The following is a 13,971-nucleotide window of genomic DNA, read 5'->3' as shown; positions in this document are numbered from 1 at the left end:
CGTTACCTTTACATTACTGCATAATATAACTAGTAGTAACTAACTTAATCATTCAGGGCGAGGTTGACAAGTCATGAGAACCATGGAATGAAATAAAAATGAAAGGAAAATGAAATCAGAATGTGATATACATAATATAATACAACATATGAGTTCTGTGCCTTGTCATACCCTCTTGCTAAATAATAGCCACCACCACCACATAGATGAATGCAGGTACAGTGCTGTATTTCGATGGATGCATGGGGGCTAATTATAATTAATTGCCCCCGCCCCCTCCTCCTTTTGCATGGAATACTTGCAAATCATGTACACAGCACTCCTTACGTACCAGTATATTCTGGTTCTATTTCGCCGATGGAATATAACAAATGAATGCCAATGCCAACCCGCTATCTCTGCCCCTCGTAACACATATCCTCCATCGCGATTGAATTTTCTTTTTTTATTCCCCCCCCCCCCCCCCCCCCCTTCCCCTTTTTCCCTCAGGCCCCGCCACGCTCTCTACTCCGCTTCCCCTGCTTCATGCTCACGTAGGTGTACGCTATATTTGGTGGTCCATAGCACAAAGATCGCAGGCGGGCCCATTGTATCACCCATCGACCTCGTGGCCATGAAAAGAGCTCCAGGGGCTAGGTAGGTAGGCTACATAAGCTGGACATTGCATGTATGTATGTATGTATTCTCTAAGCCTCGAAAGCCAGACAATGACGAAGACAAAGACAAAGACACTGGAAAGTGTGGGGAGGGGGCCCCGGCGCGCCCTTGCACATCAATCAATCAATGATATCAAGTCAACTCGCGCATCACCTCATTTCCATCTGTCATGTGTGTGCGTAGATACTACATCTGTATTGTCTTTGTTTGTTTGTTAATATGATTATTCTTTCTCCTTTCATGCTTGCTCCATTTTCTTCTTTCTTTTTTCTTGTGGAGTGGGATGGTGTGGATTAAGCTAGATCTGAGAGGCGAATGAGTGAAAGGGAACTGGCTGAGTACAGACGGAAGTCCTTTCTATTGACGGGCCCACTTTCCCCTTGTCTGCTCTGGTTCTTTAAATTAATCCTGTGGTCATCGTGACCTTATTGTCCATAGTACGAGTATTAGGAGTTATCAGAAAAGAAGAAGAAGAAGAAGAAGAAGAAGAAGAAGAAGAAGAAAAGAAAGGACAAAAACTTTAAAGTCAGGTGGCAGGCTGCTTATTTCCAGGTGCAGCTGTATGAACTGCGCAGTTTGTCCACGCCAACCTCCCGGCGCAGCCAATTACTACTAATTATTACAAAGTAGCGGGTAATCTCCATGTGCCGGCGCTAGCAATTATTGCGAAAGAACACCCTCCCCCCCCCCTGGTGCTTTCTATTTAACTTGTCATCATGTCCCTGGTGATAACTATTTTTAACATCTTCAGCACAGGCCACGAAGCCTGAAAAACGTGCCGGACGGGGGACGGGGTTAAAAACCGACAGCCTCGGGAGGGAGCCGGTGTTTTTTCCCCGCCAAACCTTGTGAACACTGGGGAACATGTTCATACCGGAGGTATAAAACTCATCTTAATTATTACTGCGTATACCATGTATATACAGATTACATATATATATATATATATATATATATATACAGGGTCCATATCCATGTACAAGAACAGGTACTGTACATGGGTACCAGGTCGGGGAAATTAGTCAGAAAGATAACTACCAGCCGGCATGGACGTGTTCCCCAGCATCATTCGCGTCGTGATTGGCAGGGCGCCTCTTTTTTTTTTTTTTTTTTTTTTTTTTTTTTTTTTTGGTTGACCAGTCCATTTCATTTCCGTAACGTCCAATTCCGGCCCAGAAGGCAAGAAAGAAAGGAAGAAAGGAAGGAAGGAAGAAAGAAAGAAAAAACACGAAGCGGCCTTAGCTAATATCTGGTCTTTCATTCCAACTCCAAGTGGACAACATGACAACATATGCAAACAAATTCTTAGGCAAAAAAGCCCAAGATGTCAATGGAAAGATCAGAGTTTCCCCAACGCAGGGTCCAACAGCGGAACCGCTTGGGGTGGGGAGGCGCACAGGGCAGCAGTAGCCAACGGTGGGGTGGCCCGTGAGAGGAAAAAAAACGTGCATCAACGACGTGCACTCGGGCGGGTTCGGTGGGGCGAACAGAGGATATAAATAGTAACCCTAGAGCAAGCAAGCAAGCAAACAGAAAGCAAGCAGCCAACCAACCACTGGCAGCCAGCCAGGGCATGACTAACTGAAGAGATACCTAACTACGCATAGTAACCTTGGGAAAGCTGTGGTTTTCCAAGGCTGAGCGGTTTTTGAAAACCGTTCGAGGCATCGAACTGATATTCCAGCGCCCAATGAGATTGCGGAGGAAGTCTGTCTCTCGTTATGTGTGATGATGGTCCGATGGCCAGTGAATTGGGTATTATCAGTAGTAATGCCGATATGTGTATGGAAAGAACACCATATATATATAAGTTCCGGAACGTCTCTGCAATAGTAATAATAATAATAGACATCTCAAAAGGATCTACTTACTCTGATGCAGAGAGTGATCCAGCGTCGAACAGGGCATCGTACATATATCATATCCCTGGAACCCAACGGGACCATGCATGACTGACTGACTTACTCCGTACTTGCGTACATGCCTCTTGTTGTAGATCTCAGCCACCTTCCCCTGAAGGCTTCGCGGTGGGATTTGTTTATCCTCATATATGTATTTGTGTCAATAGGCAGTATGCTTTTCTCAAGCTCAGCCAAGAAGCGAGGAACCAGTGGAACGACCAACGAGCTGCCCTGGTGCAGGGGTCGCTCCTGCCAACCACGCAGAGAGTTAGCTCAACTCCGTCCTCCTGCGTGCTCCGTTCCACCAGTCTGGCCACGGGTTACAGCGGACTGCGGACACCAGAAGTCCCTCTAGGAGCCAGGAGCCAGGATATTGCCGCCAACGTCACTTGGCTCGAACCACGAACCCCATGCAATTATTACTCAGCAATTTCCTTTCTCGACAAAAGGGGAGGAATCCACTAACCCGAGCCGGCATAGACACTTCTCACGTAAGCGCCCTCCAGCCAATAAGGCGCGGGCCAATGACCGGCTAGCGCCCCCCCACCCTCTGGTGCGTGGGGTTACAAGAAGCCAGCAGGGGAGGCCGGCACGGGATCAACCACAAGGGCCGGCCAATCAGCGCGTCGACGCCCAGCGGAACTAGGCCGAAAGCAGGAAGCGCGCTAGGCGGGCGTAGGTGGTGAGTCCGGTGAGTCCCGTTTCGCCGTTGCCCCTTTCCCCTTTCTCCCCGACACTCCTTCTTTCCTTCTTTCTCTCGCTGCTGCTCTATCTTTAGAACGCCCGCGTCTATCAAAGGCGAGCCACCAACAGAAGGCCGTCCGCAGCCCACCAGAGCTCGAGCTGCCTCGACTCGGAGCGATCCTCGATCCTCATCTTGATCCTCATCTTCTTCTTTTCATCTTCTTCTTCACCTTCTGCGTCCTCTTCAATCCTCATCAACCCTCTTCATCCTCATCATCCTCATCATCCTCATCGCCACCGTCGTCGCCGTGCTCTGTGGGCTTGTATTCGTCCCCTGCCGTCGTCTCTTCCTCCTCCCTCTCCACCGTCATTGCTCCTCCTGGCACTGCTATTATTACTACCCTTACTACTACCTCCGCTACGATAAACCACCACAGCCAGTCCGTTCCTATTCCAGGCCTAGTCCAACGCTCCACCTTCCACCCGTGTCCCGCCTGCTGTCTACAGTCGGACCATCTTCTTCGGTCATATCATCTTACAACGCTAGGGTTCTTGTACCTCTTTCGCTGCCGGTCACCAATCTTCTCTCCGCCCTGCACGTCTCATATAATAAGCGAGAGTTATAACCCGCCTGCATCTTCAGTTCTTATCATCTCTCCGTTCTTCTCTTCTTCTTTTCCTCTCTCTCTATCTCCCTATCTGTCTCTGTCTCTCTCACACACTGTCCCTCTTTCTTTGTTTTCTACTCTCTCACCCCTCAATACACACTCATATATACAGACTCTCCCCATAAGCATCTGGAGCGCTGTTGCTGCTGTTGTTTGACTTTTCACGGCGCTGGCGCGTTCTGGAGTCCTGGCTGCCACCTGGGCGGTATAAACACTTCTCGTGCTCAAAGAACTCGCCCCAACAAAAGTTACAGAGAAATATTGCTGGGTTTTATCAGCTGCTGGAACGCCCTTTCGTTCTCCACGTGGAGGCGCGACATATAAGGGTGTGCGACAATGGGTCGACGAAAGATCGAGATTAAGGCCATCAAAGATGATCGGAATCGTTCTGTGTAAGTCTTGAGTCCTGGTTACTCCCCTTGGATGGTGAAAATTTTTTATTCCTCTTTTTCCCCCTTCCTTCAATCGAATTTTCCAACGTCCCGTATCTAATCATGTCCTGACCTGTTGGGTTATTACTATGTTAGAACGTTCCTCAAGCGCAAGGGAGGTCTCTTCAAGAAAGCACACGAACTATCGGTGCTCTGTTCCGTTGATGTTGCCGTTATCATCTTTGGTCACAATAAGAAATTGTACGAGTTCTCGTCTGGTGACATCAATGAAACTCTTGGGCGATACCAATATGTGTGTATTTACCCCTTCCTCCCCGCAAATTGATGCCTTCCTTTCCTTTTGATCTGCTAACCTATATTATCTAGTATGGCCAACCGCACGAGCACAAAGGACCAGCTGATTTTGCTGGAAAGCAAAGCCTGGATGACGATGACGAGGAAGACCTGTCGGGTGTTGAAGACATCATCCCACCCCAGAACCACAACATGGTTCCCCCCCCACAGATACAGAATCAACCGACCTTCCAACATATCAACCATCATCCCTCCGCATCGCCACCAATACCGAATGGCGTTTTCCACCCTCGACATGGAACACCGCAGCCTGTCATCTCCAGACCCCCTTCGAGGAACAATCTTCAACGAGTCGGTGGCTCTGGGCTAGTTCCACAGCAGCAGCGTCACCCTGCAACTTCACCCCCTCCTCAAAACGGGTTTTCCGCGTATATGCCCAACCCTTCCATGTACAACGCCCAGAATATACCCCAGCAAGCCCCACGGCCCGGTCAATATCCCTATCCCCCCCCTATGCCTCAACACCATCATCACCACGCCCAACAACATCCCCCTCCCCCCCCTCAAGCACATCACCCATCTCTGCCGCCACGACACCACACTCCACAACCTCATCATCAATCCATGGCCCAACCGCCGCCCTCATATCTACAAGAACACCAGAAGAGACATTCTATGCCGGGACCATTCCCTCCCCCCGAACGGCAAGTACAATCGCAGTCGCGCTCGCCGCCTCAACCACAACCTCTGCAGAAAACGCAGCATAACCACACTCCACCGCCACCAAAACCTCTTCCATCTAAATCCCGCAGCATTTTCACCCCAATTGATGATCGCGGTTCAGTACTTGCGCAGCATTTCGGATTTGGTCCGCACTCAGACTCGCCCAAAACGGACTCTCCATTAAAACCCGACCCTGAGAACGCCGACACGAATAGCCATCCCGCCCCGCCCCAGCCCTCTGCCGCCCCTGTACGGTCCACGACTCTTCCCGCCCATCCGCAACGTGCCCACTCACTCTCCTCGATACCTGACGTCGCCCCAATCTCTCGCTCAAATAGCCTCCAAGTTGGCGCAAAACGGCCACGTCTAAAGGTCCAAATCCCCAGTGAGAACTCGGATGCAGGCAGTGCAACTGCAGAGTCCTCCCCTCGTGAATCCACAGGAAACACTGCCGCAACCCCCGCTCGTGGTAGTTCTGATGGCGGACATACCGGGGTCGTCCTACCACCCCCATCACCCTCAGCCACCGCTCTCCTCAGTGCGGGCGCGCAGGGGCCTCCAAACCCATTCGCCCGCCCACCACCGCCATCTGCAGTCGTAACATCCTCCTCCCAAAACAACACCTCCTCCACCTTTTCCAGCAACAGCCATAACAACAACAACATCGACACCCCTATCTCCGCCCTCCCCAGCCGCTTCGTATCCGATACTCTCCTCCCTTCCCCATCCAGCTTCTATCCTGAGTGGGGTTTCGGCCGCTCTGGCCCTGACAGCAACGTGTTACCGAGCCCATTGACGTTCCCAACGCCAATTGTGACGAATGGGCCTGGGTTTTCGAGTGCGATTAATTCACATTCGAATTCGCAATCGCAATCGGGCTCGGGATTGAAGGAGAAGGAGAAGGATGGGGTTGGGGTTGGGGCCCTGGAAGAAGGGGGAATGGATAGGAAGAGGAAGAGTCCGGAAGGGGGGATGAGTGCTAGTGGCATGTCCCATGCCCATGGACCTGCAGGCGTTGCCGTAGGGAAGAGGGTGAAGGTTGAGTGATATGCGGGGATATGGACAGCAAAAATGGATGTCTTTTTAGTGATTTGTTCAATTGATCTTGATTGTGGGAGTATGAGGCGTGTTCCTTTTCTCTTCTGGTTTTGATATGGTATGGTTTGGCTTTTTGAGTCTGCTTGTGGTACAAGTGATTTCGCTATTCTTGTCATATTGCTGTTTTGAAATTCTTCCTTTCCGTCATTTTTCATTTTTCAGTTTCTTTTTTCCGTTCTTTTGCTGATAGCTCTTGCTAGAAGCAACTGATTTGCTACCATTTATTTTGGTTTTTGACTTGTGATTTGAACAAATTTTGGGGTTCATTTTGGCTTTTCCCCTGCTTTTTCCTCTCTATACATTTGAATATTGAAGTCTACCGGCCTTGCACCATGTTTTAACCAAAAATTATATATACATTGGCTACTTCTGTTATTATTCGTATATACATTATATATTCTCTGTATAATTATTTAAATCCATAGATTGTATATTCAGGATTATTCTCTTGATCTCTTTTTCCCCTTTTTTCCTTTCTTTTTGATCTTTAGCACGGTAAATGGGAAAATAATCTGGGCCTTCTCGGCAGTTGATTCAAGCTATTTCAGCCACCCCCGCATTCTCTCGATGTTATCGATTGGCGCCAGCCATGAAACAGCAATTCCCTGCTTGAGCCTCCTATCTATCCATCGCCTAATCCTATGTTATTTTTATTCAAATCCAACTTTCGCTCAATTGAACCATCACCTCCTTTATTCTCTCCAGCAAGGTTTCTAAGCTTATCCGCGGAGTTTTTGTTTGTAATTTTATTTATAAATTCAATTCATATGAATCAACTAACTGCCCCTCACTTCACCTATTCTCGTCCTTTCTCTCACAATTTTTTTTTTTTTTTCAGCCCGTTCTATTTATTGTATTTTTAGTGTGAGCTGGCTTGGTTTTTTTTTTTTCCCACGTCTTTTGATTTTACTAAAACACTTTTCATTGATGGATTGCCTGCGGAGCCTTATCTATATAGATAGTAACTGACTAACTTTACAGCTCTGTTCTTCCCCTGAACCAACCCCTAGGGCCCCACGGGCCTCGACCTATTTCCAGAGTACAAAGCCTCCGGCATAGCTTCGGAGCGCGCTTTTTTTTAATATATTTTTTCTTCTCGCGTTTCGGGCCGTTCGGAGGGCCTGGTATATGGTACGGTTGAGGGACGGGCGCGTGGGTGCGCGCGGAGACCGCGGAGGCCTTGGAAAGGGGGGGGGGGGGAAGGCGGGAAGGGAGGGGGGTTTGGTATGTGTTTAGAAGCTATCCTCCCCACCTACTACTGCCTCACTAGACCAATTGGCTAGCTGGCTTATCTCACTCGGGTCTGGTCTGGAGGGGATTTTCCCGCTCCGCGTGTCTTCTTAGCTGCCCCGAATCGGAAGGGAAGGGGGGTTGGGTGTTGATGGGTTTAAAAAAACACAAAACGCGATATCTTTCCGGTGGTTATTTTTGGATTTTTTGGATTTTTGGATTTTTATTTTTATTTTTATATTTTGCGGGTTGTGCATCGAGTAAAAGCGGGGCAATTTGGTGGGATAGGAATGCTATTTTCAGGGGAGGGGGGGGGTTTCTTATGTCCTCTGAATAATAGAGGAATAGAGGCTTGAATCTGCATGGGTGTTTTTAACTAGACGTAGTACCTGCCTACCTACGTGTACGAGTACGTAGGCGATTAATTAATAACCCGGCCATTTTGAGGTCCCAATGATGAACAGTAACAGTATCGAGAGATATAAGACCCAATTGCCACAGCGGCATGGCATGTTTTTCACAGCACTGTAATGGGCTGAAGAATGCAATCCGCTCTGTAGACAACTAGCAACGCGGTTGCGTCTGGTGCGGGGAAGGGGGACGGAGAGATACTTAGCGAGTTTCGTGATTAGATAAAGATCCGACAGAAATCCCTTGGCGTGGGGCAGGGGGTCACTTAAAAGGGTTTTTTTTTTTTTTTTTTTTTTTTTTTTTTTTTTTGGTAAATAAGCAATCAGTCGCAGCCGCAATATAAATGATTGAACTAAAGACCCGAGAGAAAACGCATGTAGGGTATAGGGCTAGGTAGGTACAGTACATGGGGGGGAAAGGGGACCCTTGATTCTCAGCTTGGTTTATGCATGACGTCATGCATTCCACGGTATAGCACTCTGCGTAGACTGCCGTTTCAGCTCACCAATGCCCTCTATCAGCCAAAGAACTAAGATAATCCCGTGTATGTATGTATTTGGAACGTCAAGACGCAAGGCTAAGCAAACAATGCCAACTTCGGCCCGGCTCAAGGCTGGTTGCTCGACGCCTTAAAATAGCGGTGCTAGTTAGATGGTTAGTTGAAACAGAGGATAGAATTGCAGAGTGCGAGGTCATCAACTAGCTCCCTGTCTCCGGAGAATTTGTGAGGTAATAGCGTCACCCGCGGCCCAGCTGGTTGGAGTTGAGGGCTTTCCTCGGCTTGGCTGTCTATATCACTAGGCTAAAGCTTAAGGCTGATGGGGGTCTATATGCTGGCTGAATTGTTCACATATATACACCCTTAGCATCTGTAGGAGACGTTTTGAAACCGGCGCCGCTCCCCTCGGATGCATTTCCCATGTCCGCAGTCGAGCCATTGGCTCTTCAGTCCGGTGAATCCAAGATCTCGCCGATAAGAAGCTTGGCTAATGAGGATAGAATCATGGGATTATTATATATACATCTATATATAAAATTGGAAACAAATGTGTAACCAATAGTGAGCATTTATCTGTGTCTGACCCTTGTTTGCTGGCAGCTTGCGTGATTGAAGCTGCTTGTGTCCAAACCGGAGGATGAATTGGCTGTGGGGGCAGGTTCCCCATGTTATGGATATAACTTCCCGCCACGGGAACTTGAAGCAAGCCGCCTAACCTTTAGGCTCTCAATCGCAGGGAAAAGGATATAGAATATAGGGTTCCGAGTTCTGTCTAGTACCGCTCGCTTAAGAATAATGAACAAGTTTCCAACTTCTTTGCTAGACATGATGTATGATGATGATATCTCTTCAAACCAAATGATGTCATTGTGGCTGATCCAGAAAATTTGTTGGTAACCTGCAGGAAGTTTGTATAACTAATATTATTATTCATTCACGGTACCGGTGTCTCAGCTCGCAAACCTTACCTGGCATCAAAGTTTATAGCCCTAACTCTAATTCAACTCCAACATAACCCTCAAGTTGGCATCTAACAGTAATGGCGAAGGAATTCTACAACTCTGCACAAGAATGTTGATTTCCCTCCGGTATCTCCAGCTCAAGCTCGTCGTGGATCATCTAGTAATGACAGGATCCTCGGTTCGATTCCGAGTATGGGTACGATGACTTTTTTTCTTTGTTTATGAAGGATAATCGGAGAGAGTGGTGCGTAATGTGCGGTTGTATTGGATTCTTTTCCGGCTTTTCTTTGTCACGATCTATCCTCCGACTAGTTGGCCTGGAACACACCAATCACAGTAGGTTCGGAAAAGCCAGTTGAACTCTTATCAGGGACACTATTCTCTTCAAGTGGGTGAAAAAGAACTAGAGAGAAGGAAGTTCGGTTGCGCAATCACCCAGTTTGCTTCACGGGATGAGTCGGACGGAGAGGTACCGGAGCCGGCAAGACTAAGTTGACTGGTCGTTAGGAGGAAGGATAGGACTGAAAATAACGAATTCCCCATGCAATTGGTGGGCCGTGGGTAGTAGTATCAATTCGTGAAAGCTAATGATTTTTGGCAGGTCAATGGTCGCGTTGGGGGATATGAGGACACCTTCCCTGAAGTCCAGTCCAATGCATATGAAGAATAGACAGCTATTTCTTACTGATAGCTGAAAAAAACACCCCATCCACAGATACGACTGAAAGATAGGAATAGGATATAAATATACCGATGACCCGTCCCCCGATACCACAAATTTCCTTCATTAGGAATGCCCTTGCATTCCCTCCACTCAAAGATCTCGAAACTCAACCCAAGTCTTCATCTTAGCCCTCACATGCTCCCCATAAACAACGGCACCGACCCCTTCCGCATCGTCAACCGATTTGATAACGCATTTCTCACCTGGCTCGAAGAAAAACGGCACGCTAAATCTACCAAAATGCTCTGTCCCAACAGTATTCGTAGAAATTGGAGCTGCGGATGTAAGTGTGGGTGCGGCCGCGGGTGGGGCGCGTACACGATGCATGGTAGCAACGAACCGCCCACCTGACACCTTCGCCATCAAATCGCCGATATTCACAACGATGGATTCTGGAACATACGGCGCAGCAACCCATTTCCCATCTGAATTTTGAACCTCTAGACCCCCTGTAGCATCCTGATGTAGAAGGGTAAGAATTCCGCTGTCCGTGTGCGGGGTGCAACTCAACTTCACGGAACCGGAACCCAGTAACTCTTGTCCTTGTGAGTGAGCGGATGATGAAGTGGTCGGGTAGTGGAGGAGTCGCAATGTGCTGAGTGAGTTTGTCAGGTATGATGAGAAGAAATCCGCATCTTTACCAAGTGAGATGGCAAGGAGAGAGAGCAAGGTTGATGCAAGAGATTGTAGTTCATTGTGGAGCTGCTCGAGCTTTTGGCGGGAGGGAAATACGGTTGGCGCGGGCCAGATATTGTGTTCTGAAAGATTGATCTTTGGCAAATGGATGTTGTTGGATGTCTTGTTTGATGCCGATGTCAGCGGCATGGGATTCTGAGGCCCGATCTCAAAACCCTCCTTCAGGTTATCACTGGCAAGATCTGGTTGTGTGGGGAAATACCTGTCCTAAAAGTTATGATCCAGCTCTCGAATCCGTGTGCATCCATGCTAATGAAACGGGAGCAAGACTCGATAAAATGGTTGTTCTACTTACCCTCGATAAGTATTTAAGTGGTCCTTGCGAAAGCTCCTCTTAGCCAGCTTCATCTTCTCGTTGGTTGGGAGAGAAAAGAAGTCCATGCTAAGCTTGAAAACTGCTTCATGATCGAAGCTCAATGGATGATTGACTAGATAGGCAAATCCCGTAGTTGTGAAGACGTCGTATAGCCGGCTTGCTAGGTCCCTCTGTTGTTCCTTGCCCAACTTGTGGGACAATTCCATAGGATGCAAATCAACTATGGGCAGAGAGGAAAAGGTTGTGGCCATGGTTCTTTATTCGCGACTCTATATTGCCGAGTATACCGAGATAACACAGGGAACATCACCAGAAGTTTATATATCGAGCTCTTAGTTATCTTGTGGAGGTAAATGAGGGGGTGGAGAGACGCATCCTCTGAGCTGTGAATTGTCGAGTGTCAAGTATTGTCGACAGAAGCCTCAGCTTAGGACGCATGAAGCGGAGATAGCCACGCGGATGGTATCTGTGCCCATCCAACACCACCTTGCGTGGTTTGACGGCAGACCTCAGGTGGCATTCAGCTTCTCCACCTTGCCAATCATTCCATTCTGGGTACATTCGTTGGAGGTGGGCGTTTGAACAAATGTCTTCAAGCGATGGATGTCTCAGATAACTTAGATCCGGCCATGAAGCCTCTGTTAACCTGACATGATCTTTGCAGCTGCACCAGCCGTCGAAATACGAGAAAACGATCTGATCCCAGATACAACCAGGACGTTGTTTCCAAGTGCTCTGACATCAACGGATAAAGCTCCACATCACGTGAATTTTCTGGATCGTCCCACCCGAAAATGGAAAAGCGCAACAACTTTTAGGGCTCGCTAACGCCGACCCATACCGAGTTGGGCTGCAGTCGCACCAAACCACCACAGACACGATTTATCAACTCTTCTCGACAACGACGACGACGACGACGACGACCAACGCACGATAAATCCCGGTGCGCCCCCCGAACCCTTTCTTTGCGAAAAGGGAATAAAGAAGAGAAAGGAAAAAAGTTCAACCCTCCTGTTTCCACCTGGGGTTGTGTCCCGTTTTTTTTTTCCTCTTAGATTTTCACAGATATTCGGTGGCCTATCATGCCTTCGGATCACGGTCACAGACGTGAGTACACTCTCCACCCCCTGAGTGTTGGATTGGGTATTGCGGGGAATGGTTGCGAGTCCGCTGCGTGTGTTTCTGTGTGTGCGACTGGTAGACTGGGACTCGTTTGGACGAGAATACATCGATCAGCGATTTGTTGTGTGCACTAACATATATATCTTGCTGGATTGATTTAGTATATGTCAAGTAAGACAAATTTCCTCCTCGCCCTTTTCCGTATACCCTTTTCCGTATACCCTTATCTCTTTCCCAATCGATATCCCCCATCGGCTACATCAGTTTATGTGCGATCGGAGCTCGACCTTTCGCGACTCAGATATCGGCATGGGGATCTTGATATTCAAAGCAGATTGGGACTATGAAACATGGACACAAAAGACACTTGGAACAGAACAGAAAAGCTGATGAGATATTTCATTAGGGGTCGGCACCTGAGCTACCAGCGTGGAAAGCGAGCCACCAACCCCAACACAAGGTACCGTTTTGTTCTAACCATTTTTCCCTCTCATGGGCTTACATTTGGGCCCTGGCCGCCCTTCGGCGGAATAATATGGAAGGGTGCCCAGCTAATGGTGATGTGTGTTCATATAGTCTTATCAAACTTGAGGGAGTTGAAGATATCAAAGCCGCCAACTTCTACCTCGGAAAGAAAGTAGCATTCGTCTACCGGGCCAAGCGTGAGGTTCAGGGTTCTAAAATCAGAGTTATCTGGGGCAAGGTCACACGGACTCACGGTATGTTTGTGACATTTGTTCCCGGCCAAGAAATCGCAGTGGTGACTTCTATTTGGCCAATTGGTGTGGCCTGTATTTTCGTGACCAACAAAAAGAAAAACAATCCATTGCTGTTTTTCAAAATTACTAAGATTGACCCGTCTCCACATAGGCAACTCGGGCGTTGTCCGCGCACAATTCAGACACAATCTCCCCCCAAAGTCCTTCGGTGCCAGTGTGCGAGTGATGTTGTACCCATCGTCCATTTAAGCGTTGATTGAGACCAGGGCTGGGGTCGGGTTTGGTGTTGGGTGTTGGAGCGGTGTGCAGTCGTGGGATTTTGTGGGGCAAATGTCTGGGGAAAGATTTTTTTTAAACAAAAAAAAAAACAACAAAAAGGGGGAGGTCTGAGGACGGAAAGGCTGAAACGGTATGGATGTCAGGAGGCGGTTTTTGAAAAACGGCAAGAGACCAAATTAAAAAGGGGCGATGGAAAACGGAGGACATACGGGAGGGAGGAAGAATGAGGGGTTGGAGGAGGGGCTGAATGAGGGTCGCATCGGGGTTCAAGATGGTCCTTATTTTGCCCTTTGTCCACCCTTTTTTTTTCATCTTTCCTACCACTCTCTTTCCCCCCTTTGATGTCGTTGTTGCTTTCCCCTGGCAGCAACAGCACCACCATGAAAAGAAAAAATCTGCATAGAAAAGGGCCGGCGACTCGCCTGTGACCACATGTTTTTTTATCTGCGCTTGACATGTTATCATTTTTACTTTTTTTCCTTTCCAATCAAGTTGACAGTATCTGTTCCAACTGACCACCCAGTCGTCTTTCCCCCGCCTCTTTCCCTCCATCACATGTGTTTCCCCCCTTCTTTTTCATAGCAACGCTTTTTCCC

The 13,971-nt window shown here is 48.1% G+C and overlaps 5 protein-coding genes across 5 annotated transcripts; 3 read left to right on the top strand and 2 right to left on the bottom strand.

The window, feature by feature from the left end:
• Window positions 1-1,938: 1,938 nt before the first annotated feature.
• On the top strand, window positions 1,939-3,023 carry HCBG_00206 (uncharacterized protein; the record flags this gene model as incomplete). Its single annotated transcript, XM_045427256.1, has 3 exons — window positions 1,939-2,017; window positions 2,265-2,364; window positions 2,726-3,023. 3 exons carry the CDS (start codon window positions 1,939-1,941, stop codon window positions 3,021-3,023), a joined length of 477 nt encoding a protein of 158 aa, XP_045291231.1.
• Window positions 3,024-3,496: 473 nt separating this feature from the next.
• On the bottom strand, window positions 3,497-3,879 carry HCBG_00205 (uncharacterized protein; the record flags this gene model as incomplete). Its single annotated transcript, XM_045427255.1, has 2 exons — window positions 3,497-3,743; window positions 3,782-3,879. 2 exons carry the CDS (start codon window positions 3,877-3,879, stop codon window positions 3,497-3,499), a joined length of 345 nt encoding a protein of 114 aa, XP_045291230.1.
• Window positions 3,880-4,246: 367 nt separating this feature from the next.
• Window positions 4,247-6,366, top strand: HCBG_00204 (SRF-type transcription factor RlmA; the record flags this gene model as incomplete). The annotated part of the gene is made up of 3 exons (XM_045427254.1): window positions 4,247-4,302; window positions 4,438-4,594; window positions 4,669-6,366. The coding sequence occupies 3 exons, from the start codon at window positions 4,247-4,249 to the stop codon at window positions 6,364-6,366; spliced, it is 1,911 nt and encodes a 636-aa protein (XP_045291229.1).
• Window positions 6,367-9,722: 3,356 nt separating this feature from the next.
• HCBG_00203 (2OG-Fe(II) oxygenase) lies at window positions 9,723-11,506 on the bottom strand (the record flags this gene model as incomplete). Its single annotated transcript, XM_045427253.1, has 2 exons — window positions 9,723-11,141; window positions 11,235-11,506. The coding sequence occupies 2 exons, from the start codon at window positions 11,504-11,506 to the stop codon at window positions 10,334-10,336; spliced, it is 1,080 nt and encodes a 359-aa protein (XP_045291228.1).
• An 831-nt stretch (window positions 11,507-12,337) lies between these two features.
• On the top strand, window positions 12,338-13,933 carry HCBG_00202 (60S ribosomal protein L33; the record flags this gene model as incomplete). Its single annotated transcript, XM_045427252.1, has 4 exons — window positions 12,338-12,429; window positions 12,784-12,837; window positions 12,954-13,096; window positions 13,248-13,933. 4 exons carry the CDS (start codon window positions 12,338-12,340, stop codon window positions 13,343-13,345), a joined length of 387 nt encoding a protein of 128 aa, XP_045291227.1.
• Between the last annotated feature and the right edge of the window lie 38 nt (window positions 13,934-13,971).

The sequence above is a fragment of the Histoplasma capsulatum genome (genome assembly GCF_000150115.1).
Source record: "Histoplasma capsulatum G186AR genomic scaffold supercont2.1, whole genome shotgun sequence".
NCBI classification, from domain to species: Eukaryota; Fungi; Ascomycota; class Eurotiomycetes; order Onygenales; family Ajellomycetaceae; genus Histoplasma; species Histoplasma capsulatum.
Note: the sequence above shows the minus strand (reverse complement) of the source record. Positions and strands in the feature narration are given on the sequence as shown.